Below are 10,672 nucleotides of genomic sequence, written 5' to 3'. Positions count from 1 at the left end.
TAATAGAGCAGAAAAAGTCCGAGAAGGCGCCTGCTCCACAGGAGACCCATCAGTTTCGGTGATAGTAGCTGTGTTTTGTTAAAGGGAACATTTACTGAACTAACACTGATCTGATTTACTCCATTCTTGGGGTACAAAGCGGGTCTCGGCGAGCAGCGGAAAGGTTACTGAACACCACTCACTTCCTGTCATCATTTTGAACCGGGATTCTTCCCGTTCTCATCCTGTGATTTGCGTCTCTGATATTTGAATAATGGAAATCGGTTCCCTTCTTGAAACACGGATCTGAGCTGTCAGAAGAAGTAGAGCGAGTCGCTGCCTCTCTGGAAGTAAACATAGTCCTCAGTTGTTCCTGGACAGGTTGGGTTATCAGGGAAAAACTCTGGAGCCACATTTCTGTCATGTGGTAAAAGAAGCAGGGGGGAAACTTGTCGTTTCATTGATGCACCACTACGGTTGATGTTTATTGTATCCTCTGGCCTTGAATGTTTATTGATGGGGGGTGTGGGGGAGGTGGGTGGGGGTGGGCTGAACAGTGAAAACTGTATGCATGTCTGTTGTGTTTTGCAGAGCAAATGACGGGACATTATCTATTGTGTAGTCTATGTGAGGGTAAAGCTGAACTCATGGCATTGGAACATTGAAGCGCTTTTTAAAAAAACGGGACATTTGAATTTTTTTTTTTTATTGCTGATACTAACTGATGTATTGTTGAGTTTTGTGCTAGAGTTTGAGTGGGGCAGTGGTGGGCGGGTGGGTCGGGGGGGATAGACAATATTAGTGGACTGTTTATATGGTTACTGTACTTACCTATTCTATTCTTTGTATTATGATTTGTAATTTTATGTTGCTTTTTTGAACTGAGAATATGATGTACTGAAATTAATTCATGGGACTGAATCTTGACCTTTTTATGGACAACAAAATAAAATCACTTATGTACAAAAACAATGACAATGACAGGATTGATTTAAAACAGACATTTGATTTTACACACTCAATAAGTTAATAACATTGTGTCCAATATCTGAGGCAGTGACAAAAATATAGCAAAACTTGTTTGTAAATGATGATTTAACGCTCCAGTGATAGTAAGAGTTTTGTATAAACTATATAAATATATATATATTAAAAAAAAAAAAAAAAAAAAAATCCATATAACATCATTTCTATTCTTTTCTCCAATCAGAGGGGATAGATGCAGATGAGGTTCAATGGCCATTAAATGCCATTGTAAGTTGTGGAAAATAGTTTCCAAAACAGTTTAATGTATTTCAAAGAATATTTGTTTTAAACTGGACCCCTGTATTATGTAAAAGAAATTGTGTTTGAGCAGACATATGATACATTTTCATCCATAAACTTTATGAAAATGGGTTTAAATTCCTGGAAAACTTTGGCCAAAATGTCCATAAACCCTGGATGTGATAAATTCCCCAATATTTATTGTTAGGAAGAAGAGGTTTTTTTTTTGGATGTCAAAGCAATTTCAGTGCCTAAATCTATATTGTATAAGTGCACTTGAACTGAATCCTGCCATGGGTTTAATGGAAGTGACCGCCCCCTGCTGGCTGATTATTGTCATTAACAATCTTTCTGGAAAGCATACCACCACATAATAGACAACTTACAGTGTGTGAACTATCATATTCATAATGTAAAATTAACTTAAAATCAAGCAAAAACAGATCGTCAAGATCAACTTCACTATGCTCTCACTGTTGCAGATTGTGTTGATCCTAGAAATGTACAGCCAAGACTCTGGCATCTTTTGCTAGCTGAGCTCAGCTCTTCCTCGGCCAGGAAATAAACATGGCTTCAGCAGACTGCCTCCATATGGCTCTGTGCAGGAGAGGCCCCTTTCAGTTTTTGATCTGTCAGCACAGAATTAATGTGCTCCTAACACAAAATATTGTCCTGATGACTCTCTGCCAGCACAATCAGTCATCCATGTAGTTCACGATGTGCGGCCTGGTTCAGACATCCCAAAAGCATCTTGATGCTGATTTTCATCCCCTGGAGAACACAGCGCTAACACAGGGGTTTCATAGCTCCTGCGAGGAGGATTGTTCGAAGGCAATGTTGAACATTTCTTTGGACAAAAACTTTCACCTGACAGACGTAGTGTAAGTGAAATGGACAAAGTCTCAGTATTAAGATGCATTTGGGTGACTGTCTGGATGGAGATCAATGTACTGAATGATTTTAACAGTGGGGTACATTGGATTGAATTCCTAGACGGATTTGTTGTCACTGCTCCCTGCCAAGGACTATGTTTCTTGGTACCTGGTCAAAAAGAGAAAAAAAAGAGGAATCAGCATAAGACAAGGGCAGTCTTTTAATTCAGTAAAAGTAGCAATGCCATAATCTAAAAACACAAGTAAAAATCCTTCCTTCAAAATTGTAAAATATTATTAACAAAATATATAAAAACATCAAACCTGAAGCTTTTCATTAGCCATCGCAAGTTGGCTCTAATGATAGATGTAAGCAGTTTTGGTGTAGTTAGTCAAAGTGAAGCTAATTTGAACGACTTAATATGGAAGGTGTGTGGTTTCTCATATTTTCATTTTGTTTTGTGTAAAACCTGAATCTGACTGGGGCTCTTAAAGAATGTGGCCGAGTAAGAAGTTTAAAATGGCATTAAATGAAAAAAAAAAACTCAAGTACATGCAATTTTTGTAAATCATTTAATTGTTAGCACTTTAAATTCTTAACCTTTACTGAAAAGATCAATATAACATTGAGATTTAAGCGTGTTTCCATTGTGGTGTAACGCATCGTCTCAAAATGTTCATTTTAAAAAGCTAACTTCCCAGTGGGTGTGACTCTCGTGGCATGTGATTACTTATACAACTCGAACCAGTAGAACTACTTCACCTTTGTCTAATCTAATCTGCAAGTAATGGTTTTACAAGTCTCCAGAACCGGTTTCAGCCAGTTTGACTTTTTTTTCCCCAACAGACTTCCTCCTGCATCTTCCTCCTGAGACCCTTCATCCTTGTGTGTGTACTCACTCTCTGTGGTATGAAGACAATTCAGTCAGGGCTCCCAAAGAGTTCAGCTGCTCCTCCAGAGCTATGATCTTCAGCCCGATATAACCAGACACCAACAGGAGCAACACCAGTCTGCAACCACCACAATAAAACATGCTTAAAGTGTCACAGTCTTTCACTGCAATGTACCTTGACTCACAAAGTGAAAGTGCACTGTGCAGAATGAATCAAAGGCTGAGCATGTAATCTAAAATGTGTACATACCATACAATAATAACAATAAGATATCAAGAAACTATATCTGTACAGAGCCTGAGTGAACAGGGTGTGAGAACATTTCCCAAAACACATGGCGGGCACTTCAGAACAAGAATATCTCAGAAAAAAAAGAAGAGCAAAAAAAAAAAAAAAAAAAAGGCTATAGACTTTTAAATTAAGTGCAGTTTTTTTCCTTGTCAGAGAGTGTGGGAGATCGTGGGGGTGGGGGGGGAGGGAGGGGGGACTGGTGCAGATTGGGTTATAAAAAAAAAAAAAAAAAAAAAAAAAAAAAATACAAAGTGTGATCAAAGACTGACAGCTTTCACAGAGAAAGTGCTGAAACTTCCAAAGGAACACAGCACCCTCCCCTTCTCCGATATTCTAGATATTTTCCTTTCCTTGACAGCTTCTAGCTAATCCAGAAAGTCAACATACCAAAATAGGTGTGTGTTTTCACATCGTAGCACTTAAAAAATCGGGTTCTGGAAAGATTTTGACATACAGCGAGTCTCCGTCTGTGCGCTGCTCGTTACTCGTAAAATACTTTAGGCCAAATTTACAGCCGTGGCTCGAAGCACATGCTTGAGGAAGATTGTCTGAAAGAATAAGTCCCTCAAGCTTTTTTTTTTTAACATCCATGTTCTTCAGGGATCTTCTTCCAACCATTTTCCGTTAACAGGTTGCACAAAGCAAAATTGGTTCAGTGCACACCTGTGTATCAAACCGCAGGGAGGTAAACGGTGGTGGAAGAATAACTTAGACGCTTTACTTCAGTAAATGTAAGAAAATGCCAACATTCAAAGATGAAGAAAAATGGCCCATGCACTTTTTATATCATATTATTGTAGCTGGTTTATATGGAGCTAATTTTAACAACTTTATAAAGTAGGATATAAAGATTAATTCATATTCTTCTTAAACTCCAAACACAACATAAGAGTGGCGTAAAAAAAATACAACATCTATCTAGAATATCTGAAGTATCACAAAATAAAAATGCTCACGTACAAGTACTTCATATCCTCTGAGAAATAATAACACTCACAGCATCATGTAGATGTAGAAGATAAGGCTGAACTTTCTGATTCCCATGGAGAAGAAAAACGGCGTGACTCTCTCGGCGACTCTCCAAATCCAAAATACATCTGACGAGGGCAGAAAAAAACTTTTGTTTTTCTATAGTGACACTTTACTCTGTACCTTGTGGGTAACTTGAGTTACTGTGAGCCATTCGTGTGTGTATTCGTGTACATTTAAACACACCTCTGTCGTCTTCATTTGTAAAGTTCCTTTGATGGGTGGAATTGTATCTACTGGGACCTGAAAAGGCACAAATGTGTTGTTGTTTTATTGTTCAGATACTTCAGCTCAGCAATAAAATACTCAATATGATCATCTCAAATGGAAAAGGGAACTTTAACAACTAAAGTCATAATTGAAAAAAGATAAACATTATTTCTCAGGTACACTTCTCTCTCTACCTTCACTAGACATCTGGGAAAAGCTGTTGTCTAAAAAGCTGCTGCTGAAATCATGATCCACACTGTCCTCCAAACTGGAGTAACTGGAGGGCTGTAGGCAAGGACGGGGATGTTAACAATTATCTGTCATCATAAATCATGCACTCATATTTAATCAACTCTAACAAGATGCCTGCAAACTCCTCAGCAGCAAACCTACCACATCCTGATCAGTTTCATTCTCTGCAGAGGAGAGATGAGGGATGATGTCAGCGCTCTCCTTCTGTTTCAAACAAACACAAAAAAAAATTGTGAAATTGTTTTAAAGAAATTATGCAGTGATGTGATTGCGTATTAGGGGAGCACCTACCGTACCTGTGCTTTTGAGCAGACACTTTGGAGGAATTTGTAACACATGTCCCGGTTTCTCAAAGACACAAATGAGGACTGAGAGACAAAAAAAAAGAGACACGATTTGAGCTGGAATAAAAGATGTCAGTTTCACTGCAGGAACCTGAATCACAATTTCCTTTCTTTAAAACCAGTTTCCATCTTCGTTTTTATTAATGGTAGTTGACACTAAAACCAATGGACATGTTTAAATCAAGTCAAAATGTAACTATTATGGTTATTCTTAACTAATTTATACACATGATCAACAAGAAATTACGACTCCAATTAATGTTATTTTAATAGGAACAAATATATTATTGGTACATGCCATACCAGAGCATTTATAAACGAAGCTAGCTTGTACTGTCTGTCCCTAAGTGACCCATTATACAAATACACAAAACAAAGCTAAACCCAAACAAGACAACAAACAATACATACAGTAATACAATAAGAATATCATATAAATTCAATGAAATGAGTCTGATCATTAATGCCTCCATGTTTGATCTGTCTGCTTTAGCCTGAGCTCAAAATGGCCGCATAATTAATCAGTTGTGATTTCTATGTTAGAAGTTAAACAAAAACAGACATCTGTGTAAGTGTAGTTTTAAAACGGTAATTCCCTTTAGATATATGCTGTGTTACTGAGCCAGAAACCCTGAGAGATTTCACTGTGTTACTGAGCACCTCCGGAGCCTGATTATTATGCTTAGGCATGAACATCTAATAATAGCAAATGCGGTTTATATTTGCTTCCAATCTAAAATTTCAGCTGCATTGTCATATTTTATATCTGTAATGCAGAGATACAAACAATTTTAACATTTCTTTAAATAGCTACATCTCCCATAGATGACTTTACACATTTATATATATTGTAAAGTAGTCTTTATATATATTATATATGTATATATAAATATGTATTTTGAAAAGTGTGTAGTGTCTGACCTTCTCTCCATCAGAAGTTTGAATAGAAAGCATGGACAGAGCTGAGTTGTGTTTCTTCACCTCCCTCACACTGGAAACAGGAATCACCACCTAAAATGTGTTGACTGAGTTATTATTTGATTCTGGTTGCTTTTACAGCCTTTGAGAGAACATTAAAGTCGTATTACATTTGCTTGAACACTCTCAAAGTGACACAAACAATTCAAAGAAGCAGCTTGTTATCACATTTTTAAATAGTTTCCCTTTATGTAGTCAGTCTTTGATATTTGGGTAAAACACCTGAATGGAGAAGATCAAGTAAATTCCCAGGATAGCTTAAGTTAATATTGACTGCTTATTTCCATCTTTTGGGACACGTGAGTTAAAAGGCTGTTTACTGTTGCTGGAAAATTTAAAACATCATTTTGATTGGCCTTCAATGTAATGTTGAAACAGAGGAAGCACATGTAGTGCCACTGTGCTGTTAATTAAATTCACCACTGTGGATTATGCTTCACTACAACGTGTCTGAGCGTGTCACCTTGGTGTCTTTGAGCAGCACAGAGGAGTAGAAGCAAACGTGGTTCTCAGAAATAAAGAGTTTTCCATGATACAGCAGCTCCTTCTGCAAGGCACAGGTGAATGCTACACACACACACACACACACACACACACACACATACACACACACACACATACACACACACACACACACACACACACACACACACACACACACACACACACACACACACACACACACACACACACACACACAGTTTAAAAGATATTAGGTAGGTGTTTTTCTAATAATAAAAACCCCTGCAGTGTCTCCTAGACAACAGAGGCATGTCTGCTGAATCATTTACTAAAGTGTTTCAGCTCTGCATTCACTGCAGACCAGTTGGCAAACAAAGTATGAGGCAGCACTTAATCACACAGCAAACACATCAGGGACAAAGTGAAAAAAGGACACAATGCGATGCCATTTCCATAATCAATATCAGCAAATAAGTAACAGACTCTGGACCTCTGCTCAACTCACTGTGTATCAGGTTTTCCCCCTCAGGAATCTCTTGAAACAGTTTGTGGAAGTTTTTATTGTGCTTCAGGAAGCTCTGTGGGGAAAAATAGTGAAGTGATTACAAAGTGTGAACTGCATGACACATCTGCAATTTGCTTCTGTTTTTTAAATACACAAGAAGCAGGTTTCGTAATGGATTTGAAACCTGCAATAATAGTTTTTGGCCACTTAGGAGCAGTGGAAACAAGTTATGAACACAGCATCAACACCTTTCAAAATGGAAGCTTGTTAGCTAACAGTTTCTTATTCATGCATCCAGCAGTCACTGAAGAGCATTATCATTCATTTGGAGTTGTGTTTCTGGATACATGGAGAATGTAAGTCTGACATTCCCTCTGCTTTTAGCTGTTTTTGGTCACTACCTACTCTTGAGGGAAATATCCGGCTCTAAATTCTCCATTAGTTATTCATTAGATAGTCATTAACTGTCTATCTGCTGTTGGATAGCGTGCTGCAGGTTTGAAACTTTTCCGGCTGCTGTCCAGAAAAAAAAGCAGTGAGAGAGAACCAGTACAGTATAAAGTTGAGTTAGGAAACTCACTATAATGTCATGAAAATTCAAGAGGAGCTTCATATTTGATTGTTAATTCTCTGTAGGTTTATCACATTCATGTCTTCACATTGTTTATACATTGCCATTCAATATGTTATGATAAAAATACAATATATGAACATTTTAATTCTCCCTGTGTGGCAAAAAATGTGACAAAACAAGCAGGAAACAGGAGTTAGCAGGATGATGTGAAGCAGACTTACGTGATTGTTGATAAGCATGTCTGATTGCTCAAGATTCTCCTCAGCTATGGTCTGCTCCCTGAGGACACACACAGTTCAAATACACGGTGCTAACACAAATCAGATAAAGCTGTTTTCAGGGAGATATGTAAGTTTAAAATTTTAAGACATCCCCTGCTCAGTTTTTCCTCTAAACTATGTGTAATGTTGAAGGCCGAGTCATACTTGAGGGACATGTTGGAATTGAGGCTGTGATGTAGTTCCTGGATCTCCAGCTGGGCCTCGTCCAGATTCTGGTTCTGTCTATATTTCTTACTACTAAATCTGCCTCTGCCTCTATTCGAGCTGAGAAGTCCAGCTCCATCCAGACAGCTACCTTGAGAGACCAGGAGATAAATGTCAGACTGATATTCCAGCTTTTGTATGACGCACACAATCAGATCGATATAGACGACATAAAGTTATGAAATCACATAATAGTAATAATAAAAAAATAAAAATAGAAATAATAATAATAATAATAATGATAAATAAATGGGAACATCAGTGAATTTAACAGCATGGATTTAAACAACCCTCGCAGGCTCATAGTAAACATTTCATTATGCTCATTTTATTGTTTGCCTCAAATGAAGAATATTTTTTTTCATTGAGATTAATGTAGTTTATGTAAAATAAATTATTAGGTAAGGCATCAACAAAAAATATCTGTACAGAGTCCCTGCACACTTGACTGAACAGTAAATGGGTACAAGAAGTGAACATGCTTTGTTGTGAATCCCATCTAATATCTCTGTCTGTTTGAATAGTTCTTTTATGTGAAGGCATAAGTAAAAATAGCTTCACAGTCCTTAATAAAACCTCTTTGATTATCAGCTGCAAAGACTTTCTCTCTCTGCTTCAGCTGTCAGCCCAATAGGTTAGTTTGCTGTCTCTGGGCAACAGCAGGAATCTCTGGAGAACTCTTTCCCTTTTGTAAGCCAGCCACCACAAAGCCTGGTGTCATAACAAAACTATGCTGCACACCTGGTGCTTAGAGTGATTTATTTACATTGTTAATAAGTTTAAAATAACAGTATCTACAACAAACTTAATCGAGGATGTCAAAGGGACAGGTGAGGAAATAAAAGTGACAGAAGAGAAAAAGATGAATACTCACACAGAGCTGTCCAGTGAGAATTTCCGGCTTTTCAGACTCATGATGAAAAGTAAACGCTTCCAACTCATGCACATGCACACACTCACACACCTTCATACATACTTACAGTGAAAGACTGTATCTTGATCTCTTAAATTCAAGTTTACAAACTAAATGAAACACTCCTGTCCTACCCGGCAAGTAACTCTAAAAGGGCAAGCAGCAGGTGAGAAACGACTGCCTACTTCAGGAACTGATTTTCTATTTTCAGCCAATCAGCTGCTCGAGGCAGGGACTCTCTGTCAAACTAAACCAACCAGTGAAGGCAACTGTTGCTATGGGCAGCACCACCCTTCCCTCACCTTTTCACATACAGACACCTGTACACACTCTCTCACACACACACACACACACACACACACACACGCACGCACGCACGCACGCACGCACACACACAGTGCGAAACAGGTATGCAGAGATGCAGAGACAGCGGTCATATGTTTGCGTCATGACAGGAAACCAATGTCTTCTCCATGGTAACCTGTTAAGCCTGCACAGATAGACATCAGACAGAATGACTGAGTGCGTGCAACACGGACCCATGACATGACAGGACATGACAAAAGAAAAAAAAAAAAAAAAATAAATAAATTTTTTTTTACTACCTTCCGGTTCTAGCTTGTATGAATAATTGGTGTCTTGTGTGCACATGGGAGTTGTTTGCATGACACAGTTTAAAAGAGAATTAATTGATTCTATAATTATTTTCATCTTTTAATTTTTTATCTTTATATTTCAAAATTTTGGATTTTTATTTTACTCTTATTCTCATAATGTATTTATTCTATTGTGTATGGCACACTAGTCCTTCAGCACAGCCTTGCAAGTATACCAGAGTGAATTTCACTGGACATATTATTTAAGCATGAAAAAATGAAAGGCCTTTGGAAATCCTTGTAAAAAATCTCGTACAAAACTGTCGTCCAGCATGTCATAAAAATGTCATCCAAAATCGTAACAAAAAAAAATTATGAAATGAATCTTCTATTTTTATTGTAACATTAGCAACAGCAAAAACACCTGCAGCAAAAACTTTAACACATACCAAACTATAAATAAGTGAACATCTGAAAAAAAGGTTGTTTGTTCTGATGTGAGATAATACAACATGCCAACCTGTCGAATGCTGCGACTTCTTGTATCGTTTCAAATTAAAAGCCATCTAGTGTTTCATACACAGTCTAGCCATATGCTAGGTTTTGAACTGCTCTAGATAATCCAATAATTGAAATAATTTCCCCGTTAAATAAATACATTTATATTGTGAACATCAGCAATATCTCTTAGTATCTTTTATTCACTGTAGACATTTAGAAAGTATAAATAATTTTTTGATACACACGCCAACATGAATAAAAGGAGTAGTGCTGGCACTTATCACTTGCACGAGCCATCAATATATATAAATATATATATATGTTGAGTACAACAAAAGCACCACTATGTCAGAGGTTATTCACATTTTCTTTGTTTTTATTTTGAAGCACAGAAGTCATGCAGGTTGGCAAGTACATTTTTTTCCTGTTGCCCGCACTGTTAAACAGTATGCACTCATCCAATATGATTGCTTGGTGTCATCTCAGGTAATGGCTTTCTACTGTTTCCCTCCTCCACTGAT

At 37.5% G+C, this 10,672-nt stretch overlaps 1 protein-coding gene across 1 annotated transcript; it reads right to left on the bottom strand.

Annotated features, from left to right (window-relative positions):
* Window positions 1–738: 738 nt before the first annotated feature.
* Window positions 739–9,046, bottom strand: LOC138202813 (GRAM domain-containing protein 2B-like; the record flags this gene model as incomplete). Its single annotated transcript, XM_069157096.1, has 13 exons — window positions 739–2,286; window positions 3,018–3,128; window positions 4,300–4,399; window positions 4,518–4,574; window positions 4,736–4,826; window positions 4,935–4,997; window positions 5,090–5,161; window positions 6,059–6,148; window positions 6,579–6,682; window positions 7,083–7,155; window positions 7,878–7,935; window positions 8,082–8,232; window positions 9,016–9,046. Coding segments are annotated over 13 exons (1,017 nt in total), but the record flags the coding sequence as incomplete, so codon positions are not given.
* Window positions 9,047–10,672: the final 1,626 nt, after the last annotated feature.

Source organism: Embiotoca jacksoni, unplaced genomic scaffold, assembly GCF_022577435.1.
Source record: "Embiotoca jacksoni isolate LCO1_2020_lvr unplaced genomic scaffold, fEmbJac1.0.p SCAF_22, whole genome shotgun sequence".
In the NCBI taxonomy this organism is placed as follows: Eukaryota; Metazoa; Chordata; class Actinopteri; family Embiotocidae; genus Embiotoca; species Embiotoca jacksoni.
The sequence above is the reverse complement of the archived record's forward strand: the minus strand, read 5'-3'. Positions and strand labels throughout refer to the sequence as shown.